General features: G+C 41.9%; 1 protein-coding gene across 1 annotated transcript in view; it reads left to right on the top strand.

Moving 5' to 3' along the window:
- INTS7 (integrator complex subunit 7) overlaps positions 1–26,378 on the top strand; it is a 63,970-nt gene that overhangs the window by 31,643 nt on the left and 5,949 nt on the right. The window contains exons 16-19 of the mRNA XM_083175868.1: positions 73–141; positions 1,218–1,350; positions 8,756–8,854; positions 19,497–19,682. Of these exons, the coding sequence (XP_083031994.1) occupies positions 73–141; positions 1,218–1,350; positions 8,756–8,854; positions 19,497–19,682 (487 nt within the window). The remainder of the gene's footprint in view (positions 1–72; positions 142–1,217; positions 1,351–8,755; positions 8,855–19,496; positions 19,683–26,378) is intronic.

The raw sequence follows: 26,378 nt of genomic DNA, 5'->3' as shown, positions 1-26,378 counted from the left end.
TATGTATGTAGAATGTGTGTATTCATGTATTCCATACTATGGTTACTTACCTTAATTGTCAACTTCTACCAGACAACAGCAGAGTTGCCTTTTAATATCTCACACAATTGAAGCTCTCATATTGGATCCAGACTCCTGCAGGTACAGATTAAGTCTTATGTTCTTCAATTATTTCCTTGTATTGCATCACAAGTATATAGCGTGGCCATTACTGTATGTATTGTCTTAATATGGGTCATTTCTGAGTTATAGAAACATTGTGAGTGCGTGAACCCAAGACAGGGGCATGACCAAGTCATGGAGGATGCATGCAGCACTAGGCTGCATCTTATGCCATCCAGTTACTCTTTTATTGCTGCATGTGTACCAGTGGCATGGGCATGCAACACCCACTCACCTGCCCGCTGCTGCTCATATTGGGAGAATGCAATGCTGGCCTCAGATCTGTCCCGACAAAATTTGGATGGTTAATAACTAGTACGAGCACCCAAATGTTCCTGTGTGATGCCACTGTTATATTTATGGTGCTGTGGAATTTAGGAGCGGTTAGGAGCTCGCTGGCTCTTTATTACGCTCCATTTAATCGCTCTTTAAAGCTTGACACATCTGGCACTAAATACCTAAATAATGTTATAGTCTGCAGGAATGCAGATACTTTGAAGGTGTCAACAAATTGCAGGACACTTTAGATGTACAAACGGTGCTACATTTATGCTACCTAGAAAGTGGCAAGAATTGCCTAGCATTTCAGATAAATCCATTCCATTCTTAGGTTACATAGTTGCTATGTGCATGAATTAGTGCGCAGAAACCAACATATCTTATAAGGAGAAAAAGAAAATGAATGAGGGGGCGTGGCTTAGAGCTGCAGCCACAGAGCTGCAATAAAAACATAGAATTTATTAGCAGAGAATAACCACTTGGTCTATCTAGTCTGCCCCGGGAGCCAATTAACCTTCTAGTATATTTTGGGAGGAAACGGGAGTACCCAGAGGAAACCCACGTAAGCACAGGGAGAATATACAAACTCTGCACAGTTAGGGCCATGGTGGGAATCAACCCATGACCTCAGCGCTGTGAGGCAGTAATGCTAACATTACACCATCCGTACTATGCAATGATCATACACCTCATATCTGAAATGAATTGTGAACCTGCTTAATGGAGGCTGCGCATCTGTGTATGGTCTATATTTAGTTTTTTTATTTAATCTTCAGTTTTCAGGAATGCAGTTTCAGCGGATCCATATCTGCAGACAGTGAGTATGAGCGCAGAATGATGTCTGTCTTCAATCAAGTTCTGGAGGAAGTGGAGCTATTGGGCAGGAAGAACCCTCCAGTTTCTTACCTGGTAAGGAGAAAGAATGAATGGTTATGTAATGTGATGTATGGTAAACCCCAACATTGCCCTGTGGACAAAAGCATTTCATGGAATCTTGGAGGAGTGCTTAGAAAGGGTTAATAGTCTCTTCCTCCACTGGCTGAATGGACTTCCTCAGGCACACTTGGTAGTGTTGGCTTTGCCATGTGGACATAGATTACCAACCCATTACTTTCCATGATTGTAGTATAGACCAGCACTTCCCAAACTCTGTCCTCAGGACCTCACACAGTTCATGTTTTTCAGGTCACCTGTAGACTATATAAAAAGTGACAGTTGGTGATACACAGTAACATGGAAAATGTGATCTGTATGGGGTCCTGAGGACCGTGGGGTAGAATAATGCAGCAGTGAGAAGAGTGGGGAAGTGTACCATTACAACCAGTACATTGTATAGAATTCTACATGGTAGCTGATTGGTGGTTGTGGCACACTTCTCACTGATTCGTACCGATATCCCCGAGTTTGGCAACTACTGATACAGTCCAATATCTGTTATACATCTGTTGTCTCTGGTTTATCCTAACCACAGTTTGAATGAGTTTCCTCCTTATTATACCCCACCATCTATTGATCTTGTTTCATCAGCACGTTATGCAATGTTAACATTCAAATGAATTCATTGTGCTAATGAAGTCAATATTGTACATAAATCTGGACTAAACACCATAATTATTGAGGAAAATATTGATTTTTATTGGAATAAAATGGATTATTTTCTATCATGTATATAGAATCTAAATACTTAATTTGCCAATACACAGTCCATAAAATAAAAATAGGGGTAGATTTATTAAGCTCGGTGAAGTGATAGTGTCTTTATCACGAGCCAATTGGCTCCTAGCTGTCATTTTTCAAACCAAGTCTGTAACTTCACAGTTAGGAGCTGATTGGCCGCTGATAAAGTTCCAGCCCCATTATCACTTCACTGAGCTTAATACATCTGCCCCTCATTCCCAGATAGGAGTAAACACAGGGTACTTATGTAATTAGTTTATATTAAGTTATACCACACTCCCTTGGTTTTTCCTACCTTAGATTGGCGCTGCTCTAGCCAGATAGGGTTTCCCAATCCCTTAGGTATATCAAGAACGTCTATTTTATGGGTGGGCTAAAGCGCTGCCTGTGTTTGTGTGGTGTATTGCTGGCTTGTGTTTAGAAAAAAGTATGAGAGAAAGGATGATATGTAAAAGAATTTTTTTATTGGTTATAATTATATGAAGTTAATGTGGGTGAGAAGTGGGGTTCTTAAATTGGTGTTTTGATGTACACCTCTTCAGGGGTCCCCTGCTTGAGGGAATTTTGTTCAAAGCCGTGTCAGCCCAGGAGATCCCCGACAGGGGTTCAGGCAACCCTTTGTAGTGTTCCTTTTGTACTCCGTAGGTCCCTTGGTAAGGGATCTACTGTCTCCCTAAGCTGATGTGCAATGAACAATAGGGTCTGTGTTGAATGGTTAGAAAGTAGCCTGTCCTTTCTTCTCAGAAGAAAAAGGGGGGGGGGGGGGGATGGTGCGAAAGTTTAGTCAATACTGGTAGTTCTGATAGTGGTAGGTTCTAAGTTTAAAGTATGGGTAGGAGGGAGCCTCTAGGCTTCAGGCGATCATCAAAGACCCCTTTACAATCTCATAGGATAACCTATGTGCCCTCCTTCTAGCGTACAATGTTTTTGCAGTTTGTGCCGCTCCACCCCATTTCATCTTTGTAAAAAGGACATAGGCTGCGTAGCCTATGAGATTGTAAATGAGTTCAACTGAATCGCATGCGATTTGGTTGCATGCGATGCCATCAACCCGATTTTTACATAGGATCCAATGTTAAATGGTCCCTGAGACCCGATTTAACATTGGGTCCGATGTTAAATGCCCCCCAGACCCCATTTTTTATTGTATACCCATCCTGTTCATACCCCCACTATCCAAGTGGGCATGGAGTTGATTTTATATAGTGTAGCGAGCCACCGAGCCCGAAGCGTGGCGAGCGGACGCGGATTACTTAACATGTATTCCGCGTCCCCTCCAGGGGCTAGCCATGCTTTGGGATCGGTGGCTCGCTGCGCTCGCCACACTATATACAGTCAACTCCATGCCCAGTTGGATAGTGGGGGTATGAACAGGGTGGGTATACAATAAAAAATGGGGTCTGGAGGGCATTTAACATTGGACCCAATGTAAAATCGGGTCTCAGGGACCATTTAACATTGGATCCAATGTAAAAATCGGGTCCATCGCATCGCATTCCGACCCGATAAAAAAACGGGCGCCCAGATAATACATAAGTACCAAACAAAGTTATAAGTCACCCTATACTCCTTGTCTTTTTGATGACCGCAGCTCTTCTCTTCCATGATCTCCGTAATCCCAATGGTAATTTAATCTGTTAAACATAAACGTGGGACACTTCATAGTGCATGAACAGTTTTTATTTGAAACATACATAATGGGTCTTAGTTTAACACTGCTCGTATGTATTAGTAACCAGTGTGGGTTAGTTACCACATGAACAAACCCCCCCAAAAAAACAGAAAAGCAAAGCGCTAATTATTTCAGGAGGAATTAAAACATACCATGAGATGTAAACATAGAATCAATCATGATAAAACCACATGCTGGAAAGGTGCAGTCTCTCACTTTGATATTATAGGTGTATTAGAATTTGACAGCAGATAAGAACCACTTGGCCCATCTAGTCTGCCCCTTTTTTAAACCTGTTACCTCAAACCATATTTGACCCCTATTTCTTTGTAAGGATATCAATATGCCTATAAGCATGTTTAAATTGCTCTACTGTATTTGCGTCTACCACCTCTGATGGGAGGCTATTCCACTTATCCACTACCCTTTCTGTGAAGTAATTCTTCCTCACATTTCCCCTGAATCTTCCTCCCTCTAGTTTCAGTGCATGTCCTCGTGTTCTGCTGCTCCTCTTCCTGTGAAGAATATCTCCCACCTGTACCTTTGTTAAAGCCCTTGATATATTTGAAAGTTTCTATTATTGTCCCGTTACTATGTGTGGCCTATAGGACACTGATATTAATGCCATCCAATGAAGGGGTCTCAACAATCACTAAGTTAAACAGTTTTTAAGCATGGCTAAATATCAAAATTGTTGCAGGGCATGCTACATGTGTAGTTCAACAACAGCTGGAGTGCGAAGGTTCTCCATTACTGATATAGTGCATACCCCTCAAAAGATAATGTTAACGGTATTGTTTAGTGGCCACATCCAGGAACATGCTGTCGTTAATGATGAGTGTTCAGATGACAGAGTGGGTCAATAATGACCTGCCGGAGTGTGCATCGTTAACGATAAAGTGCGTACACACTAGTCGATATGCACAAGTTGATAACGATAATCCGCTAACGCGCACCCAGCTTTAATTCCAGTGGCTGTCCTTTTCTGCAAAATTATTATTCCTTATTTCTGTGATTTGTGATGATAAAGATTCCTAAGTGCATTTAATAATATATATGCCCCTTAGAACTATGTAGTTATACATGGACGTTGCGTACTAAATATTATTTGGCTGTACAAATGATTAAGCATCTTCTCTGTGTCTGTGCGAAGAGAATAATTAATACTGTGCGTCTCTTCCTAGCACAGGTGGACGTCGCTTATGATATCACAGGAAGTTGGGTCTTGTAGTAAACCCAGTTTGTCAGTTTGTACACAGGCTGGACAGGTTCTGAGCACTCTGTGGCTATTGCTGATGTTGGTAAACATAATTTAGTGGCGTGTGTTAGAGAATGAAAAATTAATGTACTTTTATAAATCCATTTAGGGCCGAATCCTATGAATATCATTAGCACCTAGTACCATTACTTTGGTAATTTCATGATTTACCCAAAAAATGGAAATGGAACATTTTTGGATGAATCATCAGAAAAATGTAAAAGTCCTCAAAAGGAATCGCTGTAATCCGTCATAGAGGAAATGTGTAAAATGTTTTCTTGTTTTGTTCCAGGCAGCCTTGTTCTGATAACAGACCTGACTGCTGGTTCATAATTATTCCTAATGATATAAGAAGTCTAGGAGGAGCCGCTTTAGTGTAGAACCTAGGAATCCCTCAAGGACAATACCCAGTACGCTTGCCCCAGGAGGGTATAGATAGAATATCGTGGCGCATAGGGATTTGTACTGTATTATTTGTACCAGCCTGACTGTAATTAAAAACATTCTACATTCTAAACATGTTTTTACGGACCCTGGCCTGCACCTGTCGGTATACAGACCTGTTTGCAGACTAGATTGTAATAGTCTAGTCTCCTTTAAATGTAGTGAAAGGGGTGTAGTCATACTTGTAGCAACACACTGGTGTCTCGTCTGTGTATTGAGCTCACCACCAATTAAAACCATATATACCCACTTCTCTTCACTGATGGTTGGGATAACATTGCCTCTCTGCCTTTTGGTTTTCACTTCCCACCAGTAACCTTCCGCTCCTGATGGCGCTGCTCGGCCATCAGCATCGATCACCTGAAGCTGCCAACAGTAGGCATCAATTATGGGCACCGTTAGTGGCTAGCTACTGGGTGGTGTGGTCCAATCCTGAAGGGTGAAGCGAGCAGCGAGCACAGTCTGGGAGAATGTTCCGAACTACACAGAACTAGAATTGGCCGGGCCAGTGGATAGTGATCTTGTGTACCCCAAATACCTCAAATGCTTTTTCTACTGAAGAATGTGGTTGACCAGGAATAACCCTGTCACAAAGAGATCACTGAGGGGGGATGTATTAAGCCGGGTGACGTGATAAAGTGGAAGGTGCTAATGCACCAGCCACTTTACTTGAAAGAGAGAAGGTTTTGCATGGTGGATGCACACCAACGAAAGGAGTTGGTTTTCTTTAAAACTTATACTTTTATATAGTGTGTGTTCGTTTTTTTCTTTTATCTTCACTCAAGTTATTAACCTTTATTTTTCAGCAATATTCGGTGGTTATAAACCGAATGTGAGAGGGGAGAGAAGTTTTTGTCCTTTTTATATAGGTCTTGTCTTTAGTTATGTCAGGAGATGGTTTGTTTCTCTTTAGTGGCACAGCAATTTTATTCCACTAAATCTCTCTGACTGCTACAGAGGGGTGGATGTATTAAGCCAGGTGCTAATGCACCAGCCACTTTATCACTTCACCTGACTTAATACATCTGCCCATGAATTACCAATTCACAACATAAAATACTTCATCTGTAGGGGGAGATCAGACAAAAAGTGTAAAAAGTAGAAAGATAAAGTACTGACCAATTGGCTTCTGTCATATTGCATGCTGTGTTTGAAAAATGACAGCAGTCTATTGGTGCGTGATCGGTCTCCAAGGTTTGATAGATCTCCCCCAACCTTAGCTTACCCTGCCACCATGACTTCAATGCTACTTCAGTCAGTGGTTTCAACAATTCATATTGTGGTTTATTACATTGTCAGGAACTTGCTGTTACTGTCCACCTGCATGACTGAGGGGGAGTTGTAGGATGCAGTGATAAGGGAGGAGAAGTGACCTATAGCAACCAATCAGCTGCTCTGTATTTTATGTAATTTTATATTAGGTAAATTTTAGATGTTACTTCAGTGCTGATTGGTTGCTGTGGGTCCCTTCTCCTCTGGCTCACTTCTCCTCCCTTATCACTGCTTCATACATCTACCCACCAGACACTTGTTGACTGTAAGCCAGATGCACTAAGCTTCAAAAGTGATAAAATGGAGAGTGATAAGCAGCCACCCAATCAGCTCCTGCCTGACCTTTTTCAAACACAGTCTGTGACATGGCAGGCAGGAGCTGATTGGTTGGTTGTTTATCACTCTCCATTTTATCACTTTTTGAGCTTATTGCATCTGGCCCAATAAGAGGCAACTGTGCATCAGTTGTTGTAGAGTAGTTCCTGACACCACCAGACTCCTTCACCGCACTTCTGAGTATTTGGTTAAGATGCTGCAGCAGATCTGTACTGGGGACTTGGCCTGGTTCCTATAGATGGCTTACTTAGGACCAGGATTGCAGGCAAAGCCTGGGGTTGCTAGGTTGAAGACACTTAAAAATTATGATGATAGGAACAGAAGAATGTACACACCAGAATACATCTACTCTTCCTATACAGCAGCGGTCCTCAACCTCAGTATTCGTGGCACACCATCAGTCCAGGCTTAGGCACAGGTGACTTCATTTGTACCTCAGTCAGCTTGATTGTACCATCTGTGCACAAGCAGGAATAGGCATAAAACTATAAATAATATATTTTCGCTCACCTAAAGAAATGCCGTGGGGAAATTACTCTAGTGGCAGAGAATAAGTAAGGAAAGGGGGGGTGTGTTGTGTGTTTTTTTTTTTTAGTCAAGGAGCAACTGGGTTTTATACTACATACATTGCTGTTTTTATTCCTGTAGTCAGTATTGCAGATACTAGCAAATCTTTGCTTGACAAATCACTTAACCCCCATGTTCTGCGCAAATGCAGCTATAAACAGGAGCAGGGCCAGGAATGTTGCAGCACCTCCACTGACTGCAGTTCCAGCTTTTTGACCTGTGCTAGAAGGGATACAGTCATTGGGTCACCAGCATGATGGTCGACAAGCATTAGGCTGATGCCTTTAGGTCGACATGGCTTAAAGTCGACATGCAGGAAGGTCGACGTGGGTTAGCTCAACAGGGTCATAAGACAGACCGGGTCATTGGGTCAAGCGCAGTAAGGCACCGTGCCTGAAGCATGGCGAGCGTACGCAGTGCTACATTTCGGTGTCCATGTCGATACGACATGTGTCGACAGGCGGTATTTCATGCACTACCTTCCACTAGGGCGTGGTGGGAGAATAAAATAGTGTGCTAAGCATGGCGAGGGGGCACGGTGCTACGTTTTAGCGTTTATGTTGACTGTGTTGACATTCCAGTGTGAAAAAAAAATAAAATAAGCATGTTGGCCTTACCCATGTCGACCTAAAGTCATGTCGACCTAATGGTGTAAACCTACTGCTTGTCGACCATAATGCTGGTGACCTAATGATCCATACCCTGCTGGAACCCTATAGGGCAGGGCTGGGCAATTGCGGCCCTCCAGATGTTGATGAACTACACATACCAGCATGCCTTGAATCTGTTTCCGCATGGCCACATAGCAAAACTAATGCAAAGCATCCTGGGATGTGTAGTTCATCAACATCTGGAGGGCCGCAAATGCCCAGCCCTGCTATAGGGCAAGAGAAGCTGCCCCTAAAAAAATTGACTTGGCAGGTATTGGTGGTTATCAGAATGCTGGTGGAGAGTCCCGACAACACTGAGCGATGTGTTTTTACCTTGAGGGCTCATATATATGTGAAAATGTCACCTATTTTTCAGCTATATGTATTTAATCCTTGTCCCTTGGTGGTATATCATAGTGTGACACCTCTGTTTTGCAGCACACCTCTTGCCTGTGTAACGCTGTCATCAGCCTCCTGAAGGTGCCTCTCTCCTTTCAGAGATATTTTTTCCAGAAACTGCAATCTACAAGTATCAAGGTAAGTGCTTGGCAAGTGCTCTCTGTGCGCTGTACAGAGCCCGTGCCTGAAACGCTGTGCAGAGATGAGGCCTTACAACGTTCTATATATATGTTAATGCATAGAGGCGAGCTGCATATTTTCCAGGAGAGATAAAAAGCAATTCTTCCAGCTATAACCACATGAAGATGGAAAATAATGATTTTGATCAAAAGCCTCTCCAGCCCACGCAATGAATAGAATAGAGTACTCTGGGTTAGTTAGCAGAAGCGTTACATTTGTAAATAACTTTTTTACCACCCCATTATCTACTGCTGGCGGAGAACCTCAACTTTTTAAGTTAGATAAAATTGATCCCCTTTCTATCCGCTTTAATGCGGGATATTACTGATAATCCTGTTATACAAGCGGCATTTTCTGTGACAGGCCCAAGTTTACATAGGGTTAGTGGTAAGCAAATGTTGCAGTACGGTCATGTACAATGTAACAGTCATTGGAAGACTGAAAATCATTTTCAGCATTTATCTTTAGTTTTTTTTATATCCTGGAAACACTTTAAAACTGGATAGAAATTGAATTTAAATGATGTCAGAATTAAGGTGAAGTTTCAATGACACTCATGCTGCTGGATAAGGGGATATTATGGTAGGCTGGTTCTGCTCTCACATCCATAGATTGAGAACTTGTCCAAAGCTGTTGGGATGGCAGCTCATAATTAAACCTGCCCCTAATAGGGCGATACAGGGAGATGGGTGTTCTGAGTGATGGCAGATTGCTCAGCACACAGCCATATGCCGCTAAGCAATCTGTCATGGCCAGTGTTCTCAGGGAACACCCCAGAGAGAATGCCCAGGAATCGCTTTGTGTGTAGGCCCGATGAGACTCCTTTACCTGTGCTGATTGAGATGTAATGATTGTGATTTAAGATAACTACCCCTAAATGCATTGTTATTAAACAAGTCCTCATTGGGTTGTCCGAGTGCAGTAGTTACAAAGCCTTGATTTGTTAAATAGGGATAAATTTAGGTATAACGGAATATGATATTAAAATGTACCCTTTATCTGGTGCAATGCTCTTTACAGCCATGCTTGTACATGGTGGCGCTGTTGTGCTGGGATTGTACAACTCTCACAACAAAACCTGAATTTCTCAAAACTATGTTTACCAATGAATATTACTTCTGATTACAAATATAATTGTAATTTTAACTAGTGTTTGCCCATGGTTTCAATTGCATGGATGCCTGTTGTTGCTCAGCAGTACTAACACATGCTGAGTGCAAAGCGTCCGTTTGGGTTTTTTTTTCTTTGTTTTTCTTTCTGATGTTACATTGAGATAATACATGCTTCAATTTCATTCTGTCACTAAGCTATACAATAGTGTGAGCATTATCCACATGAATCCAGTATTTTATACTACTTGTCTGTATATTGTTCCCTGAGGACGAGGTTGTACCCGGAAAGCGCCTGGCGCTAATACAGCTTTCTTACCTGTACTTTTGCCTGAGTGCCGCCTTTGTTTGGACTGTGTTTTTTTTTTTTTAAATTATTCTTTATTGAGATTTTAAGCATATAAAAGACAAACACACATCAATTCGTAATAAAAGCAGTTGTCCAAAATCTGGGGCAAGTATGTTTTACAAATATATACAATATATACAATCTTAGGAGTCGCCTACCCCTATTCCCAGTGGTCAATATCATACAATACATACAATCAATTTATTACATCCCAAAGACAATAAAAAGAAGGAAACACAAACAAACATCCCTTACATACATATATATGCCCCGTTTCTTCTACTTCCTATCCTCTAGCTCTCTATTTTCACTACCTCTGGTGCCTCTATCTCTTACTCGTGATGGTTTTTAGTAAATAGGTACCTCTTTTCTTATTCTCATCTCATCTTTTCTCTAAACCCTAGCTCAGACTAATTATATCTCTAACACCTAAAATCAGTGTATCTATATGGGATGCTAAACTATGCCCTGGTGCATCTTTTTCTCCTTTGGACATGCCTCCTATAGTTATATTGCCCCTATTGGCCATCTATTTTTACTCGGTTTCTGGTTGAAAGTTACAAAAAGTGTAATAATTTGGTGATTATAACAATATATTTTTATATCTTATATTTGTGGACTATTTTTATCTTTGTGAAAAAAGTGATTCCCCAATATAGGGGAGGAAAAAAGAAGGAAGAGAAAAAAAAAAAAAAAAAAAAAGGTTTTTTTATTAGTGTACACCTAACAAATCCTCCCTCTAATTACTAGTGTTTATTACTTTATTATTTTATTCTATCGGTCTATCCACCGACTCCAAATTTTAATAAATTTACTCAGTGAGTTCCTATAAATATAAATACATTTCTCATGTTTATTGTGTATTCCACCAGTGCTTTCCACCCTTCACAATCTGGTCCTGTATCAGCCAACCAAGTCCTCGCTATCATTACCTTGGCCAGGGCACATACATTATTTATAAAGGCCTTATCCTCCTTCGTTTGAGACATGTCCTTATTGATGTTCAACAGACAGCAGCTATCCGTTAAGTACACTCTGTTTATACCTAGTTCCACCAGGGTTTGTATTACTTTTTCCCAAAATATGCGAACCTTGGGGCATTCCCATATCAGGTGAAAGAATGAGCCTGGTGATGATTGACACTTCGGACATTGATCAGATGTTCTGGCTCCAAACTTTAGTAATCTTGTTGTGGAAAGATATGCCCTATGTAGTACATACATCTGCACCTGCTGTACTCTAATAGAGTTTGTAGCAGCCGGGATCGCCGCCATTGCTCTCAACCAGTCATCTGACTCTATAGGTCCTATGTCTTTTTCCCATTTCTCACGTGTGTCTTGTAGATCTTGTATCCCACCCCTTTCCACTGATACTAACTGATCATAAATGACTGAAATTAATTTGTGTTTTTTGTCTGACCTAAGCACCTTTTTAAATGGTGATATCCCAAATATCGGGGGCCCCCCCCTAAAGTAAGCCGCAAGAGAATTTCTCAATTGGAGGTACCTAAAAAAATGTTTAGTGGGTATAGCAAATGCTGCCTGGATCTGATTAAATGACTTAAGTATCTCCCCCTCGTATACCTGAGAGAGGGCCGTCAGCCCAAATGGTTCCCAAACTTTTGCCACTTGAAGGAACTCAATCCCCTTGAGGACCATCGGGTCGTTCAGGGGGTGTTCAACATCTAGCGAGCAAAAGCCCATCAGCTTATTGGCCTCGCGCCATATTTTAATTGCTTGTACCACAATGGGAGGATCTTTTTTACTTATTTGGCCCCTGAGTAATTTGTGCATCGGCGAGATCCCTCTTTCCGACTGGGAAACTAATTTCACTATCCCCCTATTTTTCACCTCTGGACTAATCCAATCTTCCAATAGTGCCAACTGGCTGGCCATGTAGTATAATTTGAAATTGGGCAAAGCTAACCCCCCTTTATTTCTCTTTTTAGTTAAATATTGTAATCGTATTTTAGAGCGGGAATTATTCCAAATGAATGTTATAAGTAGAGACAGGATTATATGCATTTGCATATTTGCATATGCATTCGCATATTTTGCCCATTCTCACTTGTTATTGCATATTTTACCTAAAATCTAGTGATGGTGCATATTTTAGGACCCACCACCTTTCCACCCACGAATCACAGCACTGATTTGCCCTCCTGCTGGCCAGGTAGTGGTAGAGTGTGCAGGCCGGGCCAATATGTGCGCAGTGTGGGGGACATTGCTCTAGGCTGCCAATCTATTTTAATAAAAGTCAGTCGGGGCGGGTTATGCCACAAAGCTCCTGAACCTTTGCCGGCCCCTGGCTTGGGAATTTGCGCCAAGAGAGAGACTTCTGCAGCAGAGGAGGTGGGCGGAAGGATTGTGAGAGCCTTCCACTGCGCCTCTTTCACATGCTATGCTGACATTTGATCCATCTGCGCTGGAGATGAGGGTCTGTGTAGTTGATAACAGAAGAGCTTAGGATGCTGCAGTATGCTGTAGCAGCCTGGAAGAAAAAAAATCCTGTGTACGGCACTAAACATCTGCAGGTGCTGTGGGCCTATTTTTGAGGTTTATTTGCAACTAATAGGATGCTGATTTTTAAATATTTAATGTAGCATATTTTAACACTTTTCATGCATATTTTAAGTATTTTTCATGCATATTTGCATGCATATTTCAAGCTTTTTATATTGCATATAATCCTGTCTCTAGTTATAAGCATATTATTTATTTTCCTAAAGAAACTATCCGCTACATATTGAGGGGAGTGTTGTAATACATAAAGAAATTTCGGGAGCACTATCATCTTTATAAGATTTACTCTCCCCGAAACTGTCAATGGGAGTTTTGCCCACGCCTTAATTTTGTTGGCCAGGTAGGTCACTAAAGGGTCTAGGTTTAATTCTTTATATTCCCCAGGGGTTCTTGAGATCCACACTCCCAAGTATTTGAAGGTGTGTACCCATTTCAAAGGGGTATCGACTAGGGGATTACCTGAGTCTCTTTCTTTAATTGCAAAAATGTTGGATTTGCTCCAATTTACCCTAAATCCGGAGTGGTCCCCAAATCTACCAATCTCCTCCATTACCAATGGCGCGGCCGAACCCCCATCCGATAAAAAGATTAAAAGGTCATCCGCATATAGCGCTACAACATCCTCAAGGTCACCCATCCTGAACCCTTCTATTCCCGGGTGGTGCCGTAAGATACAGGCTAAGGGCTCAATCGCCAATGCGAAAAGAGCTGGTGACAGGGGGCACCCCTGCCTAGTCCCTCTGTAGAGGGGAAAGGCCTGGGACACGTGACCATTAACAGCCATTCTGGCACCCGGATCCGAGTATAGAAGTTTTGTCCACCCTATAAACTCCGGTCCCATTCCCATTGCACGCATAACCTCCCAGAGGTAATGCCACTCGACCGAGTCAAAAGCCTTGACCGCGTCGAGTGACATCACCACCGGGAGTGGACGCTCATCCTGAGAGGCCTGTAGGTGCACGAAGAGTTTCCGCAGATTCACTGCCGTTGATTTACCCGGCATGAAGCCGGTTTGATCCCCGTGCACTATTTTCCCTATGTATTTATAGAGCCTAGAGGAGAGCACTTTAGCGAGGATTTTTGCTTCTGTAGCGATCAAGGATATTGGCCTATAGGAATCCAATAGCATTGGATCTTTTTCAGCTTTTAATATGATCACTATTTTAGCTTCTAGCATTGACCGTGGGAGCCTTCCCGCGCCATAGCTGGCGTTGAAAAGCTCCAACAACAAGGGGGCCATAAATTCAGTATACCTCTTATAAATCTCCGGGGGAATACCATCCAATCCCGGAGATTTACCGCTTGGTAATGAACCAATCGCCTCTTTAATTTCAGTTATACTAAGGGGGGCTTCCAGCTCCTGCCTATCCTCCTGCGACAATCTATTCAGGCCTATATTATTCAGGTACTCCCCTGTTTCTACCTGAGTAAACCTTGCCCTAGAATTATACAAATCCATAAAATAATCCCTAAAAGAATTCATAATTTCTTTGGTTTCACACGCCACCACCCCGTTTCTGTCTATTATTTTCACTATGGTGTTTGGAGAGCTCTCCGCCCGGGCGATATTTGCTAAGAATTTGCCGGATTTCTCGGCCGTTGCATACCTACTATGTGAATTATTCATCATCATTTTAGCATTCTCTTCTTTTATACACTCAATCCACTTCTCTTGGGCTACCAACCAATTTTTTTTACTTTCTAGGTCATTATCAGCAATATATTGCCTCTCCCTCGCTACACACTCTACTTCTAGCGCTGTGGCTTTGGCCCTACTGGCTCTCTTTAGATCACCAATGCTCTTTTTAAGTCCACCCCTCATAAAAGCCTTGAAGCAATCCCATACTATATCCGCCGTCGCAGTGCCCTTGTTTATTTCCCAATACTCTTTCCACTGGTCCTGAAAATTGGTGTTCTGCTCTATTTTATCAAGCCATCTTGCATCAAATTTCCAAAAAAAATTCTCTCTTCTACGGTCATCTGACAACTCTAAAAAGACCGGGGAGTGGTCGGAGATACCCCTACTCTTATAATCTGTTTTAACAATATTGGGCATTAGATCTTTGGATATTAATGCAAAATCGATTCTAGAAAAGGATTGGAAAGAGGCGGAGTAGCAAGAGAATTGCACAGCATCGGGGTTTTTCTCCCTCCATGGGTCTACCCACCCAAGGTTTTGAGCGAATTCGTCAAGCCCTCTGTTGTTCCTACGTCCTGCCGATGGCGATTTACTCCACCTATCCATATGGACATCTAGGATATTATTGTAATCTCCAATACAGATTATCGGGGTATCCGGGGTAAAAGCCGAGAATTCCACCGCCTTCTTCAGTATCTCATATGTGAATGGTGGTGGTATGTAGATCGCCATCAGCAATATATGGTTCGAACAGACCATGCATTCCAAGAAGATATATCGGCCCAACGGATCTATCTTCTTACGAATGCATACAAACGGGAGAGACTTTTTAACCATAATTGAAATACCTCTTGAGGTTGTAGTGAACGGGGCGTGGAATATCCAGCCTACCCATGGTTTTTTAAGGCTTAACACCTTGTTGCCCATTAAATGAGTTTCAACTAGGCAGGTTATATCAGCATTATATTGTTTCACTTGTCTCATCACAAGTGATCTCTTAACCCCGTTGTTCATGCCCCTAATATTCCAGGACAAAATTACTACCATTTAATCACATAAATATTATATTCCACTTCCCATATTATCTTAAGTTCACCTTTTATCTTCGTTATTCCCCACTTGGTCACCATATTACATAATTATCTGATACTTAAACCACCACTTCCATCAGTCAGCCAATAAGAAAGCAGTCCCACATAAGCAAAATTTACAACGATACCAGTTGCTCCTGACAGGGCTTTACCTCCCAATACTTTATGGTACTTTAAAACAAAGAATTTTCCCACATAGATTAGTAGAAATACATTTGCAATAATAATTCACCTTTGAGCAAGCTAGAGAGGCACATTTGAATACTGGGCATAGAAAGCAAAATACATATATCACAAACACCCCCCCATCCCTCCCCCCCTCCTTCCACCCTGTATACCTACCCCCCCCTGGCATACTTGTACCCCTACCCCCCCCCCCACCTCTTCAAGCCCCAGGGCTCTTACTCCTCTAGCTCACCAAAAGGCGGCGAGTTCCCTGGACCTTGAAAAGATATATCGATGTAAATAAATCATTATGCAGTGCTATTTAGACATCTGACTAGTGCCCGGCATCCATTTATCCATCCAGGCTGCGGCTTCATTTGTTGTTTGAAAGAAGACAGTCCCGTTGTCAGTCACTATTCTAAGTTTTGCCGGGTAGACCATGGAGTATTTAACCCCCTTCTCCCGGAGTTTTCTCTTTATTTCCATGAATTTTGCACGCTCTTTCTGGATCTCGATTGCAAAGTCAGGGAAAAGAGACACTCTCACTCCATTATGCTCCAATGGACCCTTTAGCCTTGCTAAGCGGAGTAGATTATCTCGGTCTTGAAAATGTAAAAATTTAATTATGATCGTGCGCGGAGGGGCACCCGGAGGGGAAGGGCGAGATGGCACCCTATGTGCTCTTTCGATAGAGAAGTGACTAGAGAAGGATTCTCCACCAACTTTCTCCTTTATCCATTTCTCCAAATAGAGAATAACTTCAGTTCCCTCTTCCTTTTCAGGGAGACCAACCAGTCTCACGTTGTTCCTACGGAGTCTCCCTTCCATATCAGTAATTTTTGCCTTTACTTCACGCATTTGCTCCGTCAAATTATTGACCTTCCCCAGCAAAACGTTATTACTGTCCTCTACATAGGATACACGTGTTTCTGCCTCTTTAATCCGTTCTTTGACCTCCTTAATATCAGTTTTCATCAGGCCAATATCCTGCTGGATTGTGTCAATTTTTTCTGTGAGCCTTTGCTCACTACCATTAATAGCTTGTAAAAGTTCATTAAGCGTAATGTCAGGGGCCTGTGGATTTATGCCCTTAGTGGGGGTACTCTGGGGAGTGGACTGGGGGGTAGAGGCTGGCGTCTGCCCGTTATTAGTGGCCTGTACTCGGGCGTATCTTTCGAGACGAGCTGCAGCAGCAGTATTGCCGGTTTTCCCCATTGTTGAGAGTATGTTTATGAGTCTCTAACAGGGGACGGGGAGGACAAATACTTGACACTTTCCAATATACCAAGTTATCCCTTGAGTATTCTGCCTGGGAGGTTATAGCAGTAAAATCGCGAAATAAAGTCTCTGTTCAGTATTTCAGAAGGGGAGAGGCAGTGGTTTTTAATACTGACTTGGGAAGAACTGAGCAGACAGCCTTGGGATGTGGATATCTCTGGCTTTATTGAACTTTGTGCCAGGATGATTTTCCCAATTGGAGCAGCTTTAGATGGGTTTGGGTCAGCATACAAAGAGCATGTTTACTGGGGGTTCTGGGGGGTCTGTAACAAGAGAATGAGGGGGACCAATATTAGTTCCAAATAGTAACAGCACCCCAGCTCAATCCCCATTCCACAGAACTGTCCAAAAAGCCAGTCAGCAGGCGAACCCGCAACAACCGCGTTGCCAATGTGTGCCCAGGTACCCGGCGCACTGCCTCCCCTCTCACCTCCTTATGTCCAGCAAGGCAGCCCAACTCCCTTTCACTCCTCCGGGGGTCCGCAAGCAGCAACTCGTGGTAAATGCGGAGAGAATTAGCCACCGCTCTTGATATCGGAGCAGTCTCACTCTGTAGCTGCGGCTCTGGCTCTGATCTCCTCCGGCTTCCCACGTGGACGCCAAGCAGCAGCGTCGGTGTCCTCTCCTGATGACGCGTCGCCTCAGATAGCAGGCCGCGTCACCACACTCCAACCAACCGGCGGATAGCCACAGCCGCCCCACGTCCAGACGGATCACCGCCCCTCTCACTGCAGGACAGCGTTTTCTCCAGCGGTAGTGCCCCACGGCCTCTGGAGCTCATGGGCCAGGTACTTTTTTGTTTAGTTAGCCGGATGTCTGCACGGTAACGGATATTCAGTCCAGGGAGCTCTCCCTACTCTCCCTCACTCCCGCCTTGCCCTGGCCACGCCCGGTTTGTTTGGACTGTGTTTGCTGACCTTTTGTGTGGCATACCAGCACAAGTGTAGATATATAAAGTGAGAGAGAGAGATGACTGCTGATTTTTAGATGAAGTCTTTTGATGCCTTCTTTTCACCAGCTTTATAAACCAAACAGAGCAAAACATGAAATCGGGTTCCTAGCTGGTCATCGCTTTTCATCAGCTGGGTTTGCAGTGTTTGAAATTAAAAAGTCTTGACTCCACAGAAACATGGCCACCAGCTAGTTTCCTGGCAGTGCAGTCCCTGAGGGCACTTCCTGTCAGGTCACATACTTGAGAGAAGGTCTTGTACTAGTCCGTGTTACACTGATGCCTCATGCTGGTTACGTACAGAGAGGTGCGTTTCACATGGCCGTTTATTAGGTTCAGCCTGTGCTGTGCCTCTCTGCTCTCACTTATTTACAAATCTTTTTATCCTGTTTAAAATTCTTTATCTTTCTTTACACTTCCTTGAAGCAGCATTACTAATATTTCGCCCACTGAACAGGATTAATGCTATCAGTGCGATAGTTGTTTTTTTAGGGCATCCTGTACAGTAAGTGGTAGTAATGTTGTTGGATGAAGCATTATTCCTGTGATTGCACAAAGTGCACTACTGATGTCTCTTCTACTTAGAGCAGTCTAAACTCTGTCCTCCAGGCACCCTAACACTGTAGGTTTAAGAATAACCAAGCTTAATCTGTGCACAAGTATGGGAATCCTTTATAGCTGGATTGTTCGGGTGTCTTGAGGACCAAGGGTAGATGTATTGTAGTGGCATGTATCGGGCCGCTACAGCACTTCCGGCTTTGCCTCATTACAGAGCCAAACCAGGTAGTTACGTTGGCGAGATATATTAACATCATCTGTCTCTTCAGCGCACACAGTGCCTTTTCTATTGCCGACACTAGGTCTCCCTGTTTGTCTGGCTCCAGTGCGCATGTGCGAGATCTCGCTACTAACACAAGATTTCCTGCGTAGCCCGGAGTTGGCACCTGCTGCACCCAGGACAGCCCTATTGTGGGACATAAGGCAACACTGCTGACCATTCATACATTGCCCTGCATATCGGTTTGCTGTCTTTTAGATAACCGGATACATTCATACAGCAGAGAGAAGCGTAATCAGCCCACAAGCCTGTCATAAGCAGGGCTTTCTCGTATTTCCTCTCTTAGAATATATATAATTCTTTACACCTTGCTCCTTTTAACTGCACCTAACCCTATGTCTCTGCCACTCTAATAATTATTTCACTGTCCTGTCCCCTGATGCAATGTTCTTTATTTACCATGTACTTGTCCTAAATTGCCTTGTAAGTCCTTGTTTTCTTGTTTTTATGTATTTTTATTTTTTATTTATGTATTCTGTTAGGCACTGCTGAATCTTGGTGGTGCCATATAAATAAACTATAATAATAATGTGCTCTGATTAGATACGCATAGTACTGAACTAAAGAGAGGGTGCAATAATATTGTAGTTAGCATAACCGTTAACTGACTACATGAAATTACTACTAATACTAAACTTCTGATTCTTTCTCCTGCCTTAGCTTGCCCTTTCTCCATCCCCACGCAACCCCACGGAGCCCATAGCTGTACAGAGCAACCAGCAGATGACGCTGAAGGTGGAAGGGGTTGTACAGCACGGTTCAAAACCAGGACTGTTCCGTAAAATCCAGTCAGTCTGTCTCAATGTCTCTTCCACTTTGCAGAGTAAAGCAGGACAAGAGTATAAAGTAAGTCAGCCCTGTAATCCAGCTGTGCATTCCTTGTGTTACTTTCTGCCCTTATACTAACATTAAGGCCCATACACACTGGGTGATTTTGAGCTGAAAGCAACTTCGTTTTGCCATTTCAACTCGAAAGCCGCCCAGTGCGTACTGGGCAGAAATGAGCGGTGAGCGCTGATGGGCACTCCTGCGTAATCGCAATCCTGGCCGCTCATCTGCTGGTATTATCAGCAGATGAGCGACTGGGTGGACGGCTTTCCATAGCGTCCTGCTATGGGAAACCGTCTACCCCTGAGAAAAAACGATTTACACGGGCGAAAATTGCTCAGTGGGCTAAAAACCGCTCAGTGCATACAAAGATTTTCCTCATCATCGCTGGCAAACACACCCAATGTGTATGCAACATGGCCATTGTCTTTCACATCTGACTTTGAGGCCTGATGCGGGTTACCGGGTTCATTTTTACTTCCGGCTGTGAAAATAAAATAAACTTTCTTTTTTTCCCTTCTGCTAAATCATTTCTATGGTTAAAGTCCAGCTGTTCTTTTGTGTCGTGTTATCTTAGATAAGTGCTGAGCGAGTCAAGTATGTTTTACTTCCTTGCTTTCTATGGAAAGCCTGGCCATGCTAGAGAGAGACCTATAGATAGTAATAAATGAATAATGTTATGTTTACTTACCCATTAATGATAATTTCATACAACATTACTACAGGTGTTAGGCTTATACCTTGACATGTTCACAATTAATGTCTTAAGGTGCCCACACACGGAGCGTTTTCGACATGCGATGCGCGACATCACATAGTACAAAAGGTCTGTGCAGCCTGTACTTTTTGGACTAGATCGCATCACATCTAGTTCAAATCGCAGGCTGATGTAGGATATCGCAGGCTGATGTAGGATATCGCAGGCTGATGTAGGATATCATGTATTTTTCACATATGACATTTTCCTTATTAACCATTCATTATGCAATTCTCACTGATTGTATGGAGAACTATGCTCTCCCTTAAAAAAAAAAAAAAATTATCATCACATAATAATCAAACCAATACAAGACTATATAAATAAATACTATTCTCACAATAATAATTATCACACCGGAGCAATATTTCTTACTTTAATTGTATTTTATTTTTCTTTCATTGCACATAAAATGATTCACTTTTCATGTCTTTATTCCACTCATTTAAAAATATGAATATAACTCCTACATCATCTAACGTAAACCAAGAATGTTCTATGTCTCCTACATAATAATTATTTTACATTTTTACCTGATCCACGGTCACATAGTAGCGATATTTAAAATAATAAATCTCTATGCCACCTATTTTGATAGGAGACCCCTATATGACATAACATAAGTTATAAAATACAACCTGTTATGTATAAGAAACATACAATCCTGATGCACAAAAATGTTTCCGCTCTAGCAGTCCTCCGTACTAAAACATGATTTGGTCTCCACTAATAAGAACAATGGAGAGTAGCCCATATTAGTGGATTAGTATTAAAATCATGCATGGTATCCTGGTTTAAGTAAAACTAAAGTGACAGTTAATACCATAATATAGGTAAAGAATATGTGATACCTATCCTAATCTCCCATAGGAGATATCTGATTTAGGATATCGCAGGCTGATTTAGGATATCGCAGGCTGATTTAGGATATCGCAGGCTGATGTAGGATATCAACAAAGAAGAAAAGAAGAAGAACTCTCTCTTTTTTAGGGGCACAACTTGGTTTGTTAAGTATAATTAAAAATTAGCTTTTATTAGGTTATCAATTAAAATATTGGGAGCCAACCATAAGGACAAGTACAATTTTACATACAAACATAAAACATATATTGTCTGTCTGAGAGACTATATCTCCCGGACAGGAGAAAATAAAAATTTCAAATTTCTATATGATAGTCACAGTTACGGTCTGTGTTGTAGCTTTGGTGCTTCAAAAAAACTATTTACCATGAAGACAATACAATTTTACATACATACATAAAACATATATCGCCTGTAAGAGAAATTATCTCTACTGGACAGGACAGAAAAAAAGTATAACAGTCACTATTACTGTAAACGTGTGCTTAGTAGCTGTTGTGCTATTATATCATTTAGCTACATATACATGATTACAAGCTAGCGAAAATATACCTTTATAAGGGAATATCTGATATGCTTCTAATGTGGTATTATCCCACTTATTATTGTTACATCAAATTACCGAGATACTGTAAATAGTAACACAGAAACAAAGAGTTTAGAACAATGTTGCAATACTGTTGCCAGCACAGTGTCCCATTACTATGCAGTCTCGTGGTTGCTGGTAACACTGACAAAGCAATAGCGAAACGGCCGTCTGAACCCTTTCACCCAGCCACCGCCTTGAGCGGCACACATCAGCTGCGCTCCACACACTTACTAAGGAACCGGCAATTGCTTCCCCCCCCCCGGAACGGGACGGAGACGGGCTAACCCCCAGCCCACGTGCGCGTCTCCCAGAGCTGCAAGGTAACCGCACACAGATCCCGGCTCACTAACAACATTCACAGGGGAAATCTCTACCGGACAGCCGCTAATTGGAAGCTAGCTGTCCCCCCGACACCTGCCTTATACAGGAGTGGACCGGGAGCCTTTTGAGCACATCAGACAGTCCTCTGGCAGGCTGCAGAGACTAAGCTAAGTATACTGGCTGCCTCTGGGCTCACTAATATTACAATTGACACAGTGCCTACATGTCTATGGTACATAAGTTTAAATGTGTAGAAGCATCATTATGTTTTCTTTGTATTAGACTATAGCTAATAAGCACTGTCTTGAAATTTTGAACTGTGTCATATACGCTGTAATCAACGGAGCCTAATTTGTCAGTGAGTGCTACTTAGCAAAATGCAAATCTGCTATTGGAAAGGCAGCATTGTAGTATAGAACCATTATCTGACCTCAGCTCTCTTTTGTATAAATCGATATGGTGATTGGGAAATAATTCCTTACTGTGGATTTCACTTAACAAAACTGATGTATGCCTATTTATGTCTACAGTGTAAGACAGTTATCGCACTTATAGTAACTTATACCCAGTACTTAAGGTTAATTACCTGTGTAAGCAATCTATATCTTTTTCTATGTTTTTTCTATTTTTCACACTTTGAGTGAGGCTCATCATAGTTTCACTTTTCCTGGTTCTCCCTCCCAGGAAATTTCCCACCAATGCCTGAGGTATATGGGTAGAAAGCAGCACCCGTGACTAGGTAGAGGTATTACCCCTGATATACTGGGTGAGATTTAATAGGATGAGAGATTCAGAAAGTGAGAGATTTGGTAAGAAATCTCCAGGTTTTTTTAAAGCGGCAATCATTTACACTTCAAAATCAAACTGGTTTCTGAATCTCATCCTATTAAATCTCACCCACTATATCTACAGTTTTTCTGGGCTCTCTCATTGGGACTCATGTGTGTATAACTTCCCTGCAATGACCCAGTGTTAACCAGGGGGTTTTCACACTGAGCCCCAACAGCAGAAGCCCTCTGACCCCTTCAGTTGGGCATAATAAACCCGCATGCACTCGCTCACTTGCAATAAAGGCACAGGTGCATCTCCCTGCAAGCAGCAGCAGTAGCAGCGGATTTAAAGGAGATTTTCCTCCCTGTTTCTTTATCTGACAACTTTTCTCATGCCAATTACTGAGCCTAAATTGGCTAATTTACTACATATGTATACACTGTAGCACAGGAAGGCACCCCTTGTTTTGATCCATCAAAGCTCTAAGGAGTTACGTTCCAGTATCCTTAATAAGGAAAGTGGCCTAATGATTAATAGCCACATACGGCACTGATGTTTATTATATTTATTGTATATCATTTTTAGAGATACTTAATGTGATAACAGAAAGCCCGCTTTGTATAGTAGAAGATTGTATATTGATAGGTTGTTGAATTTACTAGACATCCAGCCTCTTCTACTCATAACAGAAATCTGGTTTCCTGGTATCAGGGATACTTTTCCCTCTACTGTCAGGTGTTTGTGATTATACATAATAGCAGTCCTTTATATACTCTGAAACATTTTGTCCTGTTGGTATTGTCTAGTTATCTGAAATAAATGCGACAGTTGTGGTGACTAAATACTAGCAACCAAAGGACAGTGTATCGGTGAGATATTAGACTGATAAATTGTATTGTAACACCATCACAAACTCCTGATCTATGTGCAATTGTCATTTGCAGCATTACAGTGTAATACCAGCAACCACGAGACTGCATAGTAATGGGACACTGTGCTGACAACAGTATTGCAACATTGTTCTAAACTCTTTGTTTCTGTGTTACTATTTACAGTATCTCAGTAATTTGATGTAACAATAATAAGTGGGATAATACCACATTAGAAGCATATCAGATATTCCCTTATAAGGTATATTTTCGCTAGCTTGTAATCATGTATATGTAGCTAAATGATATAATAGCACAACAGCTACTAAGCACACGTTTACAGTAATAGTGACTGTTATACTTCTTTTCTGTCCTGTCCAGTAGAGATCATTTCTCTTACAGGCGATATATGTTTTATGTATGTATGTAAAATTGTATTGTCTTCATGGTAAATAGTTTTTTTGAAGCACCAAAGCTACAACACAGACAGTAACTGTGACTATCATATAGAAATTTGAAATTTTTCTTTTCTCCTGTCCGGGAGATATAGGGGCAGATGTATTAAGCCTGGAGAAGAGATAAACTGGAGATAAAGTGGAGATAACTTGGAAGAGTTAACGTACCAGCCAATCAGCTGTGTTTAAAATATGACAGCTGGGATCTGATTGGCTGGTGCGTTATCTCCTTCCACTTTATCTCCAGTTTATCTCTTCACCAGGCTTAATACATCTGCCCCATAGTCTCTCAGACAGACAATATATATTTTATGTTTGTATGTAAAATTGTACTTGTCCTTATGGTTGGCTCCCAATATTTTAATTGATAACCTAATAAAAGCTAATTTTTAATTATACTTAACAAACCAAGTTGTGCCCCTAAAAAAGAGAGAGTTCTTCTTTTCTTCTTTGTTGCATCATATCACTCTCTAGGGAGCACCTCCACACACATAATTGACAGATACGTTAGTATCTAATTATACATCTTCGTATTGTGGAACTACATATTCAGACATACACTTTTCTCTGTGTAATTGTCAGTGACACTGGTGCAAAGACAAACCCCCCCCCCCCCCTCCCCTTTTCCCAGGTAATTGATGTAGGATAGCGCAGGCTGATGTAGGATATCGCAGGCTGATGTAGGATATCGCAAGCGTTTTGAACTAGATTCGATGCGATATAGTCCAAAACTCATGATGTGCATCACACAGTGTGTGGGCAGCTTTAAGGTTTGAGAACGATAACTGGAGAAGTTGCTCAAAGCAACCATTCTGTTACTGTCATCAAGCACGATCTATGAAATGACCATTATAAGCAGATTGGTTGTGGTTGCCTCGGGTGACCTCTTCCCTGTATCACTGTCCAGTGCTTTATACATCTCCCCCATAGACTCTCCTATATGGCAGCAGAGTAATGTATGTGGACAGGTTGGAATATTGTGCTTTGTGTATCCGGTTAGACACGTCACTTGTGATGTGAGATCTTTACTTATGGCCATTTATTGGTCATATGGGTGATAAAATCAGGTGATGTTCTGACACATGGCCCTGTCAGTCTGCTGAGGTGTCAAAGGTTCCTGTAATAAAAAAAGAATGTGATGAGGCTGTGAGCTGCTGTGTGACTGTGCGCAGTGCCATGTGCCTGTGATGGACTCACAAGTAAGCCAATAAAAATGGGTAAGGTTCAACTACAGAATGATCTACTTACTATTGCCAGAGTAAATGACAGTTGATCATCCCTTGTAGTGTACCTGACACCCTCGTCCCCTGGCACCCGGTACCTGATACTCTTCCCTGGCACTTTCTCCCTCTCACTGTTTATATTATCTTAATTATATGTCAGTCTTTGATTATTTATATATATATATATATATATATATATATATATATATATATATATATATATATATATATATATATATTTTTTTTTTATTCTTCTTTATAACGTAACATAGAAACACAGAGAGTCCAATTAGATCTTATCTGCGGCCAATCTAGCCTGCCCATGTACATATCTTGAGCTGACTGGCCACTGCACACTGCGGGGGGCAGGAGTGGGTACTGCCAGGCCACTATGTACTGAGAGGGGGCTGTAGGTAGTTACTACCTGGCCACTATATAGAGATAGGGGGCAGGTATAATAGCTGACCATTATATACAAAGAGGGGGAACTGCCTGGCCGCTTCATACAGAGAGGGGGTAGGAGGGGAATACTGACTGGTCGCTATACACAGTGAGGGGGCAGGAGGTGGATACTGACTGGCTGTTATACATAGAGTGGTTTATAAATGGGGCTATACAATTAGTCCCAGAAAGCCACCCGCTTATCAGGGATTTTGTTTTGCTTTCATTAAGCAGGCAAAATAAAATCATCGAAAGCAGCCCCGTTTTCAATGCGAGAAGAGGACTAGGATCATGAAAACATTCCAACTGTGGGGAAAAAAGGCTGAAAAGGCAGACACACAAATTACAATGAAGTGTAATGCTGGCCACACATCAGGCCACCTTTCCTCCAACCATCCAACTAGTTGCTTGGATGGAATAAAAATAT

Source organism: Crinia signifera, chromosome 3 (assembly GCF_055691185.1).
Source record: "Crinia signifera chromosome 3, ASM5569118v1, whole genome shotgun sequence".
Classification (NCBI taxonomy): domain Eukaryota; kingdom Metazoa; phylum Chordata; class Amphibia; order Anura; family Myobatrachidae; genus Crinia; species Crinia signifera.
The sequence above is the reverse complement of the archived record's forward strand: the minus strand, read 5'-3'. Positions and strand labels throughout refer to the sequence as shown.